This window comes from Cervus canadensis, chromosome 32 (genome assembly GCF_019320065.1).
Source record: "Cervus canadensis isolate Bull #8, Minnesota chromosome 32, ASM1932006v1, whole genome shotgun sequence".
Lineage (NCBI taxonomy): Eukaryota > Metazoa > Chordata > Mammalia > Artiodactyla > Cervidae > Cervus > Cervus canadensis.
The window spans coordinates 20,984,316-21,001,002 of NC_057417.1; the positions used below are offsets into that span (position 1 = coordinate 20,984,316).

Below are 16,687 nucleotides of genomic sequence, written 5' to 3' on the forward strand. Positions count from 1 at the left end.
GGAGGGAAGAAGGGGAGGGACAGGAGGCGGGGCCGGCGAGCGGAAGTGGAAGAGAGCTTTCCCGGCAAGGGAGGAAGACAAAGTTCGCCGGAGCAGCCCCAAGAGAAGGTGGCGGAGAAACACCTTGCAAGGGGTCTCTCTGGGCGCTAATGACAAGGGATACGGGAATAGGTTTACGGGATGCACCGACTATTGCTAGCGTGGCGCTAGATCACCGTAAACTAGAAGGTGGGAGGACAAAAAGGCCATGTCCAAGATTTGTAGTACCTAAATCTGCCTATATCCCACAACATTTGCCTTAATAGAAAGCAGTAAGTGACGCTCCCTCCATCTGGCTTGAGAAGTTTTTCAGGGAACCCCACAATAAGTGTCGCCCAAGTACTGAGGCCAGGGCTGCAGAAGGCTTTTTCCCCCTCTTCTGCGCTCAGTCAATTTGCACCGGAACGATTTTAGCGGATCTTCCCGGAAGTGTGGCTAAGGTTAGTGCAGAACAACGAGCTCTTTGACCTACGTGGGCGGGGTCGGAGTCGCGCGTTAGTTGCTTCTCTCCTAGCACCGGAAATGTGTCTGTGTATAACCGCTGCTTGGAGGCGGGACAGAAGCATTTTTAAGGCGGAAGTTTCGCGGGGAAGATTTTGACGCTAGGACACTTCCTGTTTCCTAGTAACAATAGGAAGTGTCCGCGGAGCTGGGCGATAGACGGCTGGTTTGTGCCAGCTGCGCCCTTTTTCCTCTACCTCTCTCCTTTCCCCCCTCTCCTTTCCCTCTTTCCCTCCTCTTCCACTTCCTTGAGCCTTTGCAGAGTGTGCGTGTGTGGGAGGGCGAGAGCCCCCACACAACCACCCTTTGGGGCGCGCGGCTGCAGTTAGGGTGAGGGTCCCATTGCGCAGGCGCACTCCCGTTCGCGGTCCCCAACGGACGCACCCGCGGCGGGAACGAGAAGGGGCCACCGGTGTGAGGTAGGGGTCCTAAGAGAAAACTGGCTGAGGAGATGAATGAGGCAAGAGGACCTCTTTGGTAGTTGATTCGGAGAGGAGACTCTTGAGCGAAGGGGCTTTGTGAGAAGTGAGAATTCTGGGAGCAGGTTCAGCAAAGAGGTTTAAAGTCGGAGATAGGAGTTGTATTGGGGCCCCCAGGGGGGTAAGAGTCCGAGTCAAGAGAAGGCCAAGGTGATGTAGGAGGCATGGGGGCCTGCTATGGAGTAAGGGCTTTGGAAGGAAGATTGAGTGAATGGGCTTCCTCGTGTGTCAACTGGAATAATAGAGGCAGTGCAATGAGTTGTGAGAACTAGGTGACACAATGAATTTTCTTTATTTAGCACAGGGCCTAGCACATGGTAATGCTTAGGTAGCACGGGTGGCTGTTGTCATCAATATTAGGAGAGAAGGTAGAGGGAAAAACGAGAAGAGATGGAGGGAGAAAAGTGATGAATAATGGGAAAGAAAAAGGTAAGGGGCGAAGTACCAGAAAGGAGATGGAATTTCCAAGAAGGAAGATGGTTTGGAATCCGGGGAACCCAAGAGAGTCTTTCAGAAAGGAGATTTTGTGACCCTGAAAGGAATAGGGCAGAAGGGGGAACAAATCAGCCCTTTTCCCTGTAGGAGGCCTCTAACCTCACCTCTCAGGTCCTAGGCTGTCTATTGGAGAAAGGCTGCTTTTTCAGTGCGTCTCTATGAGAGTTGCTCAGTTTTGTCCGACTTTGTGACTCCACGGACGGTAGCCAACCATGCTTCTCTGCATGGGATTCTTCAGGCAGGAATACTGGAGTGGGTTGCCATTCTCTTCTCCAGGGATCTTCCTGACCTAGGAATTGAACCTGGGTCTCCTGCATTGCAGGCAGATTCTTTACTGTCTGAGCCACCAGGGAAGCCCCTTTCAGTGCCTCTAAGCTACTGTATTTAGCTGAGGAGTGAAAGATGGAGGATTGGACTTATCTTATTGAAGGTCCTAGGAGAGGTACAAGTTTCCTTTTAAGATGTCACGTAAGATAGGTTGTTTGTTTCAAAATTATAGAGAGCAGAGGGTTAGGGACAGTAAGATTTTTGGGACTTGATCTGAAGACAGGATAGTATGTTTGTGATTAGAGATGGGATGCGGTCCTTTAGATGTTAGTTTCCTTATATGTACTTCTAGACATGACTTAGGCCTAGGAGAGTTTCCATATTTGGGGAGCCTGTATTCAGAGAAATTTTAAATGGTATTTCCAGAATAGATCTAGTAGAGAGCAGGTCCCTGGGCATTGCTACTTGGGGGTAACTGTGACCTCTGGTGAACTTGTTGCTCATAAAATCAAGAGGCAAAGTTAATTCAAGCCTTCCTTCTGACCACTGCCCCCTTTTCCTAGGCCTTGGACCCTCCATCAGAGGAAGATGCTGCTGCCATTTGCCTGCTCTTCCTGAACCTCCAGATTTCTGCCACACTGCCCCATGGAGGACACGCCCACCTCACTCAGCTGCTCTGACTGTCAGCGCCACTTTCCTAGCCTCCCAGAACTGTTACGGCACCGAGAACTGCTCCATCCATCTTCCAGCCAGGGCAGCGAGGCCGACAGCATCCCTCGGCCCTACCGCTGTCAGCAGTGTGGGCGGGGCTATCGTCACCCAGGGAGCCTGGTCAATCACCGCAGGACCCACGAGACTGGCCTTTTCCCCTGTACCACCTGTGGCAAGGACTTCACCAACCCCATGGCGCTCAAGAGCCACATGAGGACTCATGCTCCTGAAGGCCGTCGGAGGCGCAGGCCTCCCCGCCCCAAGGAAGCCACTCCACGTCTCCAGGGGGAGACAGTGTCCACTGACTCCTGGGCCCAGAGGCTTGACCCTGGGGAAGGCTGGGAAAATCAGAAAAAACATATTGAAGAGACATCTGGTTGTGAGTCTGGGCCAGACCCTAGGGCAGCTCTGGGCACATGGGAAGATCCACCCACCAGACAAAGAGAAGGCTGGGAGAGTCAGCCTGACCCTGAGGAGGGTGTAGAGGGCTGGGGTCCCACCACCAACTCTGCCAGAGACACTCCACTTCCCACCCCAGCCAGCAGTCTCCTTAGCAATTTGGAACAGTATCTGGCTGAATCAGTAGTGAATTTTACCGGGGGCCAGGAGCCCACCCAGTCCGCTCCTGCTGAGGAGGAGCGGCGGTACAAGTGCAGTCAGTGTGGCAAGACGTACAAGCATGCTGGGAGCCTTACCAACCACCGCCAGAGCCACACCCTGGGCATCTACCCTTGTGCCATCTGCTTCAAGGAGTTCTCTAATCTCATGGCTTTGAAGAATCACTCCAGACTCCATGCCCAGTATCGGCCTTACCAGTGTCCCCACTGCCCCCGTGCCTTCCGGCTCCCCCGAGAGCTGCTGGAACACCAGCAGTCCCATGAGGGTGAAAGTCAGGAGCAGCCGTGGGAAGAGAAAGGGATGCCTACCACCAATGGACACACAGATGAGAGCAGCCAGGACCAGCTCCCTGGGACACAGATGCTGAATGGCTCAGGGGAGCTGAGCACATCTGGGGAGCTGGAAGACATCGGCCTGGAGGAGTACCGGCCTTTCCGCTGTGGAGACTGTGGCCGTACCTACCGCCATGCTGGGAGCCTCATCAACCATCGCAAGAGCCACCAGACAGGTGTCTACCCCTGCTCCATCTGTTCGAAGCAGCTGTTCAATGCAGCTGCCCTCAAAAACCATGTGCGGGCTCATCACAGGCCCCGGCAAGGAGCCGGAGAGGATGGGCAGCCATCAGTGCTGCCAGCTCCCCTGCCTCTGGCTGAGTCCACCCGCAAAGAAGCAGAGGCCCCCACCACCACCTTAGACCACCGCCCCTATAAATGCAATGAGTGTGGTCGGGCTTACCGGCACCGGGGGAGCCTAGTGAACCACCGCCACAGCCATCGGACAGGAGAGTATCAGTGCTCTCTCTGTCCCCGCAAGTACCCCAACCTCATGGCCCTGCGCAACCACGTGCGGGTACACTGCAAGGCTGCTCGCCGCAGCACGGGCCCAGGGGCTGAGGGTCCCCCCAGCCACCTCAAGGTGGAGGTCCCACCTGACCCAGTGGGGCCAGAGACAGCTCTACTTTCCGATCAAGGGCCTGGGTGCAAACATGAAGAGGGGGCCCCTGCTGTCCCCCCAGCAGCAGATCGGACCGCACCACAGATATGTAGCATGTGTGGGATGCTCTTTGAAGACTCTGAGAGCCTTGAACATCACAGCCGGACCCACGGGGAAGGGGCACAGAGCAGGACCGAGGCCAGAGAGTCGCCTCCTCGGGTATTTGCTTGCCGAGACTGTGGCAAGAGCTATCGCCACTCAGGCAGCCTTATCAACCACCGGCAGACCCACCAAACGGGAGACTTTAGTTGTGGGGCCTGTGCCAAACATTTCCACACCATGGCTGCCATGAAGAACCACTTGCGTCGCCACAGTCGACGACGGAGCAGGCGGCACCGGAGGCGGGCTGGCAGTGCCGGCGGTGGGGGAGAAGCCAAACCCCCATCAGATGGGAACTGGGCCCCGGAACCAGTGGACAGTGTGGGCCTGGGCTGTCCCCGAGACTCTTCCAGGGCAAGTCCGAGTGGAGCCAAAGGCAACATGGAAAGCAGTGGGGGCTGTTTGCAGGCTGCAGCCGAAAGGGACAACTGTGGGCTTGAGAGGAATGAGGCCTGTTTCCAGGGTGATAAAGAGAGCCGAGGTGCCGAGGAAGGACTGGAAAGGATGGAGGCCTGTTTCCTTGACAACGTGGACATCCCAGGCACTGAGGAAAGCAATGGAACTCGCTTCTGCGATGGCCTCCCTGGGGTGGAGGAAGACCAGAAACCAGCCCCTGGCCAGCCCAGCTCCCCTTCCCGCGCTGCCAGCTCTGTGGGCTGGCCGGCTGAAGTCTCCCACACGTGTTCTGACTGTGGACATTCTTTCCCCCATGCCACCGGCCTGCTGAGCCACCGGCCCTGCCACCCACCGGGCATCTATCAGTGCTCCCTCTGCCCAAAGGAATTTGACTCCCTGCCTGCCCTTCGCAGCCACTTCCAGAACCACGGGCCCGGGGAGGCCGTCTCAACCCAGCCTTTCCTCTGTTGCCTCTGTGGCATGATCTTCCCTGGGCGGGCTGGCTACAGGCTTCACCGGCGCCAGGCTCATGACTCTGGCGTGACTGAGGGCTCGGAAGAGGAGGGGGAGGAGGAAGGAGCTGCAGGGGCAATCTCCACCCACAGCCCCCCACTGCAGCTCTCAGAAGCCGAGCTGCTGAATCAGCTGCAGCGGGAGGTGGAAGCGCTGGACGGCGCTGGGTATGGCCATATTTGTGGCTGCTGCGGTCAGACCTACGATGACCTGGGGAGCCTGGAGCGTCACCACCAAAGCCGGAATTCCGGGAACACCACTGATGAGGTTCCCAGTCTCATGCATCACCCAGCAGAGTCAGGTGATGCCACGGTGGTGGTGGCAGATGGTGTCTTTGAGGGCACGGTGACCTCTCTCCCTGCAGAGGGTGGGGACACAAAGCCGGGTGAGGGTGTAGGTGACACGCTTGCTGACAGCCTTTGCCGGCAGGGTGAGGAAAGTTCTCTGGAGACCCAGCCCCGCCCCTTCCGCTGCAACCAGTGTGGCAAGACCTATCGGCATGGGGGCAGCCTGGTGAACCACCGCAAGATCCACCAGACTGGGGAATTCGTCTGCCCTGTCTGCTCCCGCTGCTACCCCAACCTGGCTGCCTACCGCAATCACCTGCGAAACCACCCACGCTGCAAAGGCTCAGAGCCCCAGGTGGGGCCCGTCCCAGAGGCAAAAAGCAACAGTGAAGCCCAAACTCTGGCAGAAGAGGGCCTCGAGCAGGCTGAAGTGGAGAGGTTCCAGAAAGAACTTAAAGTCGAGCCCCTGGAGGAGGGGGCAAGAGTGAAAGAAGAGGCCTGGGAGGAGACGACTGTGAAGGGGGAGGAGATGGAGCCGAGGTTGGAGACGGCAGAGAAGGGCTGCCAGACAGAAGCCAGCTCTGAGCGGCCCTTCAGCTGCGAGGTGTGCGGCCGCTCCTACAAGCACGCCGGCAGCCTCATCAATCACCGGCAGAGCCACCAGACCGGCCACTTTGGCTGCCAGGCCTGCTCCAAAGGCTTCTCCAATCTCATGTCCCTCAAGAACCACCGGCGCATCCACGCCGATCCCCGGCGTTTCCGCTGTGCTGAGTGCGGGAAGGCCTTCCGCCTGCGGAAGCAGCTGGCCAGCCACCAGCGGGTTCACCTGGAGCGTGGTGGGGGTGGTGGCTCCCACAAGCTGTCCCGGGAAGATCGGCCCTTTCGCTGCGGGCAGTGCGGGCGGACCTACCGTCACGCGGGCAGCCTCCTGAACCACCGGCGCAGCCATGAGACAGGCCAGTACAGCTGTCCCACCTGCCCCAAGACCTACTCCAACCGCATGGCCCTGAGGGACCACCAGAGGCTGCACTCGGAGAGCCGGCGGCGGCGGGCCGGGCTGTCCCGGCGGGTAGCTGTGCGCTGTGCCCTCTGCGGTCGGGGCTTCCCTGGCCGGGGGTCCCTGGAACGGCACCTGCGAGAGCACGAGGAAGAGACGAGAGGTGGTCAAGGAGGCCCAGACGGCACAGAGGGTGGTCAGGGGAACCTGGCTGACAACCAGGGACTGGAGGACAGATCGGGTGGTACTGAGTCGGGACCTCAGCTGGAGGATGGAGCCACAAGGCAAGCAGAGCCAAGACAGAGCCCCATCAGGGCAGCGGGTTTAGAAGCCACAGAGCCAGCATCCTGGGGCATGGGGGAAGCAGATGGGTGGCGAGGAGACCAGGGACCGGAGAATCATGATGGAGATTGGGTTCCTGGGCGCCATGTACTGACCAAGCCAGAAGACGAGCCAGGGGACAATGTCCCCAGAAGTCCTTGTCCCCTTGGCAACACCCAGCCCAATGGACCTAGTCTGACTCCAGTGGACAGCTGGGACAGTGGAGACTGTGGCCCTCAGCCCCAGCCAGAGAGCCACTCCTTTTCCTGCAGCCATTGTGGCAAGATCTCCAGCCAGTCAGAGGGCCCCTTGAACCACCACAGCACCCACAAGACTGACCGTCACTATTGCCTGCTCTGCTCCAAGGAGTTCTTGAATCCTGAGGCCCCTAAGAGCCACAGCCGCAACCACATAGCTGCCCAGACCTTCTCCTGCCCTGATTGTGGCAAGGCCTTTGAGTCCCACCATGAACTCGCCAGCCACCTGCAGACTCATACCAGGGGCCTCAGTCAGGTGTCACCCCAGGTGGAGGCCAGAAGTCCCAAAGTGGGGGCTCAGGAGGAGGAGGTGGAATTCCCTGGTCAAGGGAAAGCCCCATCAGAACTCCCCACGGCCCCAGGTGAGAATGTGGGGAGAGCTAATGGAGGCCAGGGTGTCGAGTCCGCGGTGGCTGAGCACGAGGAGCGGCCCTTCCGCTGTGCCCAGTGTGGGCGTTCCTACCGCCATGCCGGGAGCCTGTTGAACCACCAGAAGGCTCACACTACAGGACTCTACCCCTGCTCCCTCTGTCCCAAACTTCTTCCCAACCTGCTGTCCCTTAAGAACCATGGCAGGACCCACACGGACCCCAAGCGCCATCGCTGCAGCATCTGTGGCAAGGCCTTTCGGACAGCGGCCCGGCTGGAGGGCCACGGGCGGGTCCACGCGCCCCGAGAGGGGCCCTTCTCCTGCCCCCACTGTCCCCGCCATTTCCGCCGTCGCATCAGCTTCCTGCAGCATGAACAGCAGCACCAGGAAGAGTGGACAGTGGCCAGCTCTGGTACGGGGGCACCAACAGGCTTGGGCAGAGGGCCGAAGGGTCTTGGAGGAGGTGGGCACACAGTGGAGGGTAAACACTGGCCCCGTGGTGGGCAGGAAAGCAAGGAGTGAGAGGATCATGGGGACTCCAGGAGGCGGCCCAGGCTGGGATAGGGAGAAAGCTAGGTTGAGGATGCTGCCTTTAGAGCGGCTGAGATCTGACCACATGAGTCAGGTAAGTAGGGAGCATCGTGGGTTGGTTCAGTGCAGGGGTGGCAGGGTCAGAGCCAAGGCAGCTGCTAGGGCTCCCCTGTGTGCTAGGGCTCACAGCCTCTGGCTGTGTCAGAACCAAAGAGAAATGGTCTTTCTCTCTGGGGAGGACTGGTAGCCAGCTACCATCTGGCTACTATAAATACCTCTGGAAACCCTTGTGATCCAGCCAGTTAAGTAATGATTTCCGGAGAAAAAGATAGTCTCAGTTCTGCTCTTTCTTAGAGTAGGCCAGGATCCCGGGAATGAGGAACGGGGCATAGGAGGCACCCCTGGACTGGACTGCTTTGTGGCTTCCATGCTGACTTGTTCTGGGAAACCAGGTCACTTGTTGGCACTCAGCACCCTGTCCCTCTTTCCCCATATCTTGTTTCTGCTCCCCCTCCTCTTTTCTTGGAAACTAGACCCTTGGCCCTTGCCCACCCATGTTGGTCCGCGTCTCTTCTTCCCTTTATTCATCCTTCTCTCTGTGCTGTGCATTTCCTTTTTGGGATCCAACCAAACCACCCTTTCCACCTGCACACCCCCGTCCCCGCCAGCACACCTTTAACTGGAGGACTGAGTCACAGATAATTGTTTCTTTGAAGCCAGGCCCAGCTGTGGCAACAACAGTCATTAGCCTCTATCTCCCGTCCTTTATCAGGGGAATCTTCATGGAAAGTCACCTCCGCCCAGACTTGTGGAGGAATGGGAGGGTCGGTTGTCTCTGCCAGTCACAGGCTCACTCTCCACCTCCTCTAGGAGCCTGTAGCCCTTATCCCAAGATCCCTTCCATCTAGTGCATGGGTGTCCCTGAGAGAGTGGATGATCCCCTTGACCAGGGATCATCAGGGTAGGAGGGGACAGCGGTGAGATTCCCCTGAGAGTGCTGACAGTGTGCTTTTAAAAGATTTCATGTGCTCGCTTCGGCAGCACATACTAGAATAAAAGATTTTTTTGTGGCCCCCAAGGGAATGAGCAAGGAGCTAATTAGCCAGGTCTGGGAAAATAATTGGGAATTCGCATACAGGACTGTGGGGTATGGCCTTCGGGGTAGGGAGCAGGGTACATGCTGTGTGGGGTTTGCCCCCTCAGTCACCTCCTCTCTCTCTCCCCAGGAACCCCAAAGGCACCAGCGGCGGGCAGAGGGGACTTGTCATTGCCTCCTCCACCCACCCCCACGGCCCCACTCCTGGACCCTTCACCCCAGTGGCCTGCAGACCTCAGCTTCTCCCTCTGAAGTTCCAGTCTCCAAAGATCAGAATATGGGGCGGGGGGGTGGGTGGGTGCAGGGCGAGTTGCAGGGAAAGGCTTGATCTTGTTTTGCTCAGGAGTAGTTTGGGCGTCCCCAGCTCTTTTCTCCTCTCCTTCGAAGAGGACCCAGATCTGGCTTCTTTCCCAAGGAGGGGGTGAGATGTTCCTTCTGTCCTGTCCTTGAGGGACCTCCTTTGCCCCAGCTTTTGTCACCAGGTTCTTTCCTATGACCAGCCCCACCAAGAAATCCAGTGCCCGGCTTGGCCACGATGCTGGGCCACCCTTACCAGCCAGATTGCAACACCAGGGAGAGGCAGATTCAGAGAGCACCCCCACAGGTGGAAATGTTGCCTGTGGATGGGGAGCCTTTTACTACAATTTGTAACTTATTTTCTAAAGTCTATTTTGTAACAATTTATTTAAGTTTAAAAAAACAGGAAAATTGCTCCCCCCAAAAAAGAAATTTTCAAAGTACTTGGCTGGTGTCATTGGATCTGAAGGGATGAAGAATAGGAAAAGCTTGGGACGCCTGTGTTGGACTGCAGAGCGGGGTGGGGGGCATCCACGGGCGACATCTCCCTGTCCTTCAGGGTGGAGCTTTCAGGGCAGGTTCCTTCCCAGAGCCCTTTGCGCTGTCGGACCTGCCTGGGAAAGGCAGGGGGCTGGATGGGAGAGAAGCAATTTTGTGGGAGTTGCCTTGCTGTGACTGCAGCGTCCCAGAGCCACCTGTCAGCAGTTGGCTGGCTGGCCTGTCAGGGAGAGGAAGGAGGGTGGGGTTGGCCTCGAGCTCACAGCTTCCCTCCCTCCCTCAAAGGAAGAGGAAGGAGGTGCCCCTGAGCCCCTATGACAGATGAGAAAAGTGAGGGCTGCACAGGTTGAGAGGTGTGCTCCTAACCAGTCAATGACAAGAGCTAGTACTTGAATCCCCATGACTCCGTCCACGGCTCCACCCGCCGCAGCTGGAGGTGGCTGGGGACAGACGGCCCCAGGCCGGCAGAGAAGGGGTCTGCGGAGGCAGGTGTTGGCAGGAGGCCCCACGGCCACGTACTTGTGTTAGCCGCGCAGCTTCTGGGCTCGGGCTCAGGCTCCTCAGCGAAGTAGACCTGCCAGTCCAAACTGCTGACCCAGTTCTCGTAGGTGGGGAGCGCTGCAAAGACAGCAGGTCTTGCGGGGCCTTGGCAGGCATCTCCGAAGCTGTGCAGCCCAGCCAGGAACCATGTGCCCCTCACTTCGTGCACCAGCGGTGCCCCCGACAGGCCCTGAAAGGGGTCAGGTCAGGGGACTCTGCTTTGTGACTTCTTCCTAGGCGGCTGCATGGGGCAGGAGGGGCCGGGGCTGGGGGTCTGGCTCTTTGGGAGTCAGTTGGCAGAAAGGTTACAGGTGAGAGGTCAGGCTGTGAGTGGGAGGGCGAGGGGCCTGTGGGGTGACGTTAGGGGAGTGGGGCTCACCTCACAGCCGGGCGGCTCGCCCACAACACTGGTACACACCATCCCCGGCAGAATGCTATTGCTCCCGAGGGCTCCATGCAGGCGGCTACAGGCCCTGGGCCCCAGGAGGGTCACAGGCACTGTCTGAGGGGAGCTGGTGTCTGCAGGGTAAGGGAGAAGACCCAGCTGCTACCTCAGCCTCCAGGCTGCATGCCCAGCTGCTGGGTGCCCTCTCCTGTCCACACACCTGCTCCTTGGCGGGCCAGCCCTAGGACCCAGCCACGTTCCCCATCAGGCAGGCGGTGGTCCGAATAGGGCAGGCAGAGGGGCCGCAGGCTGGGGCCCAGGGTTACAGGCTGGGCCAACAGCAGGAGGGCCACGTCATAGCCCCCCTCCGGGTGGGTATATGCCCCATGCAGGATGACTTGCTTCAGGCCCGACTCCTCTGGGCCGACCCCCAGGCCTACTGTCCATTCCTCTGGGGTCTGGCGCCTGTGCAAGGACAGCAGTGACAGCACTGGGTGGCAGAGCCACCGTCAGAGGTTGGGGCACAAGGGCGAGGGAGTCAGGGCTCACCCAATGAAGCAGTGGGCCGCAGTCAGCACCACCTCCTCTGACACCAGGGCTCCACCGCAAGCTAGCTTCCCTTGGTGCTTCAGCCTAGCGTCCCAGGGCCACGGGGAGGGAGCTCCCGCCTGAGGGCCTTCTCTCCTCAGAGATCCACAGGCTGAAACAGATGCATTACATCATCTGCCTTCTCTAAGCACTCACTGCATGCCAGGCCCTGCGCTAAGAGCTTCCTGTGTGCTATCGAATATCCTTACATTATCCTTTTAAGCTGAATCTTTGTTATTTTCTCTACTGAAGTAACCAACATTCCAGAGTTTTAGTGACTTTCTAGCTCAGTAACCACAGGCAAGTAGCCAACTTGGGATTCAAAACCCAGGGTCTAAGCTTTTAACCCTGATGGTCCAGCATTATGGGAGTGGCCCGCTCATCATTCCTCTACCCCGCCTGTCTGCACCCCTCTGGGCTTGGAATGGCCCCAGAACTCCTGGCTCACTGATGCTTCTCTTCCCATCAAGATAGAGCTTCCATCCCAGGAATTATTTTGCATGCTATTTGCATGTTAGTCACTTAACGCCAGAATTCACGCCCTACTGAGTGGGAACCCTGCCCTCTCCAATCTTGTGGAGTCTCTGCTTGGAAATTTGCATCTTACCCCCCAGACCTTCAGCCAGGTACCAGAAATTCCTCTTCTTACCTGAACCCAAATGCATAAAGTTCTGAAGTGTCTAAGTCTCTCAGACATAAATGGAGCTGTTCCCATCCTGGTCTGAAAGGGTCCTTTAAATCCCCTTGTTACCCCGTGGCAGTGTGTGGATGCCTCGTTAATCAGTTTTCTATTCTGAACTGAAATTTATTCCACTGTGGCTCCCACCTGCTGCTGCCCAGAAGTCCTCATGCAGCCCAGGGGGAGGCTCCCCCACATCCCACTCCTGACACCCGCTGCTCATACCTACACAGCTGTCCTCATCACTGATCTCCGGGGTCTCCGGGTTCTGGGTTAGGAAGGCTGCCTCCTGAGCTCGAGCCTGCAGCCAGGAGCTGTGAGCAGCCATATTGGTCAGCAGCACAGGAGTGTCTTCCCGGGCACAGCTTGATGCAAAACTGATGATCCCAGCTTGAACCCAGTGTCCATCGGGTTCGCGGCACAGCACAGGACCCCCGGAATCTCCCTGAAATGGGCAGTGTTGTCAGAGACAGACATCTGAGCCCCAGCCCTGGGTAGACACCTGCTGTGGGCCACCCTTCCACCCATCCCTGTGGATTGAGTGTCCAGCCTATGGCAGGCCCCCTCCTCTTTTTTTTCCCTTCCCCTATCCTCCCCTTCAGACCTGACAGGGCCCCTGCATCCCAGGCTGGGGACCCCCACACAGCATCCCGGGCCTGGCCGGACTGGCCAGTGACCGCTGGTGTAGGCGGTTGTAGAGACAGTTACACGTGGGGCGGCTGATTAGACGCAGGCGCAGATTCCGTAGGGTCCTGGGAGCTGGCAAAAGAGAGGGGGTTGGGGCCAAAGTCTGGGCCCAGAGGAGCAAGGGAGATGGGGAATGGGAATAGTTAGCAGCTGAGGCTGTGTGACCTTGGGCAAGCCAAGTACCTCTCTGGGCTTCAGGCCAGCACTTACCATCATTGGTGTCCTGATCCCAGCCAGTGGCCCAGCAGGAAGTCCCAAAGGGGAAGCGATGGGCAGGTCGGGGCAAGCAGAGAGGTGTGTGGGCCACGGGGTGGGCGAGCCGGAGCAGGGCCAGGTCTGAGCCCTGGCTGTAGTGGTTGTAAGCCCTGGGCAGCTGCAGAGCTGTTACCCCCACCTCCTCAGCCCCTGGGCTCAGACCTTCGTGCTGCAGAGAACCAAGGACAACTGACCAGGCGTTCAGTTCTGTCATTGCCTCCCTGGAAGGGGGAGAGGGGATAAGACCCAAACGTTGAGTGCCAACAGAGACAATGACACCATAGGAGATAGCACAAGGAGGTGACAGATGGCCCAAACTGTGGCTTTGCACAAGGGCCATCCTCCCAACCTCGGCTGTCACATTTGTAAGACTTCTACCACGAAAGTTTGACATTAATCTGATAGTGTGTTCCCGGCATGTGGCACATTTTAAATGGTAGGTTGTTACTCTAGGGGCAGGGCTCAGTCTTGCAGGGCTTGGGGACAAATCACCCACCCCAAAGCCAGAAATCTTTTAACTGCAGCCATGACTCACTTTTCAAAGCAGTGGGCTGCAGTGAGGACCCAGCTGTCTGCCACCAGGGACCCGCTGCAGACGTGGATGCCCTGCCTCCTCACGCTGGCCTGCCATGGCCACTCGCCAGGCACCGTGTTGCCCTCCTGAGGCTCAGGGGGACCAGGGCCTCGCTGCCCGCATGCTGTGGAGAGACATGAATCAGGCTGACAGCAGGCCCCTGGCTTGCCCTCACCCCCAGCACGACCCAGACCCAAGTAAGGCCCAGGCCCCACAGCCCCAGAACTTACCACGCTGAGCTGCTTGAAGACCTGGGAAGAGAAAGACGCAGGTGAGCCTTGGGGGAGGGGACCTGCCCAGCCCAGCCTTGGTGGAGGGGACAGGTTTTGGGGGGACTGGCCTGGGGTCCTTGCTATGACTCCATCTGTGGCTACCACACCGGCCCCTCCCAGAATGAAAATATTTATATGAGGTCAAGAAACAGCTTTTATTGGAAGCTATTCAGAGTGTACACTCAGTCATTAATTCTCCTCTCCCAGTGCTGTGCTCAGCACTCCTGGGCATTGAGTGGCAGGGCCTGGGGTTCAGCTTGGGACCAGGCCAACCCTCCTCCAGGCTTCAGAACCCCCAACTCCTGCCCCTACCGCTGAGTCAGGGAGCAGCCTGTGCCTGTGGAGAGCATTAGCTTAATTGTGCCCTGGGCTGTGGAGGCCTAAGAGGAAGGATTAGAGGCCTGCGTCATGTCCAAGTTGCGGAGGGCGTCAGGAGTTGAGACTCACCCCACCCCTCTTCTGACGACTTGGCCTCCCCCGTCTTTCTAGAAAGAGACGCTACCAAAGGGTCCCCTGCCCTGCCTCTTTCCCCATCACAGGCACACACAAACACACCCATTGAACATGGGAGAGATGGGATGTATGTAAAGACAGGGAGGCTGAGACCAAAGGGCCCCAAAACTTGCCTAAAGCTATTGTGGAAGGAGAGAGGCCAACGAGGGCACAGGGTACACACACAGGCATAATGACAGTTCCTGCAGACACAGATTATAATCCAGTCCAAGGAAATCACACCCATTTGGACACAGGCGGCCGCATACGTGTCCCCCCTACACACACACCCGGACATAGTTACGTTGCCACAGGCTGACTGTCACCCCCCCAGGCAGGCTCCCTCCCACACACCCAGCTTCAGGGGCTGCTCCGGCAGAGGACAGCCCCCAAACCATCACTGTAACCCCCCCACCCAAACCCGGGTGACTCACCCTCTATGTGGACCACGGCTCCCAGGATGAACAGCTTCAGTCCCCAGCTCTGCTTCATGCTGCTCCAGGTCAATCTGCCGCCTGTGCTCTGGTTCTCAAGAGAGGCCACCTGGGTCTCCCTAGCTCCACCTCTGCTCCACCCCCAATTTGCTAGGAGTCAGGTGTCATTGCTTTTGCTGGGCTGGAAGGGGGCCAGCAGTTTCTAGCTCTGGGGCTGTGGCTGTGTGACCCTGGGCTATTCACCACCTCTCCCTGGGCCTCAGCCGTGGTCTTGCTGCCTGGGTTCACATCCCAGATCCCCCTAACACGTGAATGATTTTGGACAGTTAGCTCCTCCTGCCTTGTCTGAAAAGCTCAGAGCTGTTGGATGTAAAAATGCCTTTACCGCAGCCTGGCAGAGTGAACTTGCTCCCAGCAGGGGAGCTGGTACAGGTGAAGAGCACAGTAGGCAGGCCTTTCCCACCTCTCTCCTAGGCCTGGATCCAAGTGGGTTTCACATACCTTCTCCCATCTTGCTTCAGAGGCAGCATGTGCTGGACTGGGTATCAAGAGGTCAGGCTCTCTGCTTCTTGCTGGCTGAAGCTAGCAAATTGCAATGCCTTTCTGCAATGCCTTCTGCCTCAAGACCTTCCTGGGAAACAAGGGTTATGTGGGGCCCACCTCCCCCACCATTTTATTTTTATTTTTTGACTGCGTTGTGCAGCTTGTGGGGTCTTAGCTCTCCAACCAGGGGATCGAACCCTGGCCCACGGCAGTGAAGGTGTGGAGTCCTAACCACTGAACCACCAGGGAATTCCCTAGAACATTTAAGGGGCTTGAGCATCCTTGGATTTTGGAAAACTCAATCAGGAGGCAAAAATACTCAGGGTGAATCCTTTTTCTCTCTGACTTCTAACTCAGACCAGCCCAGACTCTTTAGGAACCGTGGCTCCAACTCAGAGGCAGCTGTGGCTTGGGTTAAAAACAGACACTGGAGCTAATATGGACCTGGTAGATTCAAATCCTGAGGGCTTCCTAACCCCTCCCCCAAACTAGCTGTGTGATCTTAGGCAAATTACTTAGCCTCTCTGAACCTCAAGTCTCCTCCTCAAGACATACAGTCAGCTCTCTGTATCCACAGGTTCCACATCTGCAGAGTCGACTGAATGCAGATCAAAAAAAAAAAAAAAATCCAGAAATTTCCAAAGAACAGAACTTGAGTGTACTGCTTACCAGTAACTAGTTATCTAGCATTTACATTGTATTTACAACTATTTACATTATATTAGATGTTATAAGTAATCTAGAAATGACTTAAAAGTATATCTTAAAGTATATGGGAAGATGTGTATATGTTATGTGCAAATACTACACCATTTTATTTATTTTTTTGGTGTACTGTATGGCTTCTTGGATCTTAATTAGTTCCCTGACTATAGAGATTGAACCCTGGCCCACAGCAGTGAAGGCCTGGAGTCCTAATCACTGACCGCCGGGGAATTCCCTACGCCATTTACTATAAGGAACTTGAGCATCCTTGGATTTTGGTTTGGGAAGTGGGGTGGGTCTTGGAACCAATCTCCTATGGATACCAAGGGATGACTGTAATAATACCTACCTCATACAATTGCTATAGGGATTAAATGAGTTGACAGATGGCATGTTCTTAAACAGTGCTTTGCATGTGGATAAGTACTTAGGATACATTAGGAAAAACAAAACAAAAACACAGCCTGTCCCTTTCCTTCCAGGGCTATCAAGACTGGCTTCTAGTGGTAGATAAGGCAGCTGGAGGGGTTAAGGTTAGACTACAGGAAGAACTTCCAGGCACGTCTGCACAGAACCAGAAAGTCAGCTCGCCCTTGCAAGCACATACCTGGCTGCCCCAGAAGATGAGGCCTGTCTTCTGTGGGTAGCAGGCACAGAAGACTACCAGCCTGTTTCCTGGGGGTGGGGGCTGATGGCACCCCAGGTTTTGCTGACTCCACATACTGGAGAAGGGACTAACCACCCTTCCCAGGCAGGCCCTCCACTCTC

General features: G+C 56.9%; 2 protein-coding genes across 8 annotated transcripts in view; one reads left to right on the forward strand and one right to left on the reverse strand.

Annotated features, from left to right (window-relative positions):
* ZNF646 (zinc finger protein 646) overlaps positions 1-9,710 on the forward strand; it is a 28,029-nt gene extending 18,319 nt beyond the window's left edge. The window contains exons 1-3 of one of the 4 annotated variants that reach the window (XM_043454720.1): positions 4-479; positions 2,345-7,755; positions 9,101-9,710. In XM_043454720.1, the coding sequence (XP_043310655.1) occupies positions 2,427-7,755; positions 9,101-9,222 (5,451 nt within the window). In that variant the 5' untranslated portion in view covers positions 4-479; positions 2,345-2,426 and the 3' untranslated portion in view covers positions 9,223-9,710. Of the gene's footprint in view, positions 1-3; positions 480-546; positions 960-2,344; positions 7,756-9,100 lie in introns of those variants that run through there. The other 3 variants (XM_043454722.1, XM_043454719.1, XM_043454721.1) reach the window with 3 other exon arrangements.
* PRSS53 (serine protease 53) lies at positions 9,619-16,653 on the reverse strand. Of its 4 annotated transcripts, none has more exons than XM_043454725.1 (11): positions 14,672-16,653; positions 13,704-13,724; positions 13,435-13,597; positions 12,855-13,120; positions 12,562-12,716; positions 12,183-12,402; positions 11,240-11,390; positions 10,911-11,155; positions 10,685-10,824; positions 10,285-10,383; positions 9,619-9,898 (listed from the first exon to the last, which is right to left on the reverse strand). In XM_043454725.1, exons 1-11 carry the CDS (start codon positions 14,727-14,729, stop codon positions 9,722-9,724), a joined length of 1,695 nt encoding a protein of 564 aa, XP_043310660.1. In that variant the 5' UTR covers positions 14,730-16,653; the 3' UTR covers positions 9,619-9,721. The 4 variants fall into 4 exon arrangements, with proteins under 4 accessions (XP_043310660.1, XP_043310659.1, XP_043310661.1 ...); XM_043454724.1 differs by having other exon boundaries at positions 9,619-9,985; XM_043454726.1 differs by having other exon boundaries at positions 10,285-10,495.
* Between the last annotated feature and the right edge of the window lie 34 nt (positions 16,654-16,687).

Excerpts from the sequence above, each read along its gene's own strand:
- PRSS53 (XM_043454724.1), bottom strand. The coding sequence starts at position 14,729 with ATGAAGCAGAGCTGGGGACTGAAGCTGTTCATCCTGGGAGCCGTGGTC. Across the intron at positions 12,403-12,561 it reads GGATGCAGGGGCCCTGTCAG|GGAGATTCCGGGGGTCCTGT; the intron begins GTCTGAAGGGGA and ends TGCCCATTTCAG. Across the intron at positions 9,986-10,284 it reads AAGCTGCGCGGCTAACACAA|GCCAGCCAGCCAACTGCTGA; the intron begins GTACGTGGCCGT and ends TCTCCCTGACAG.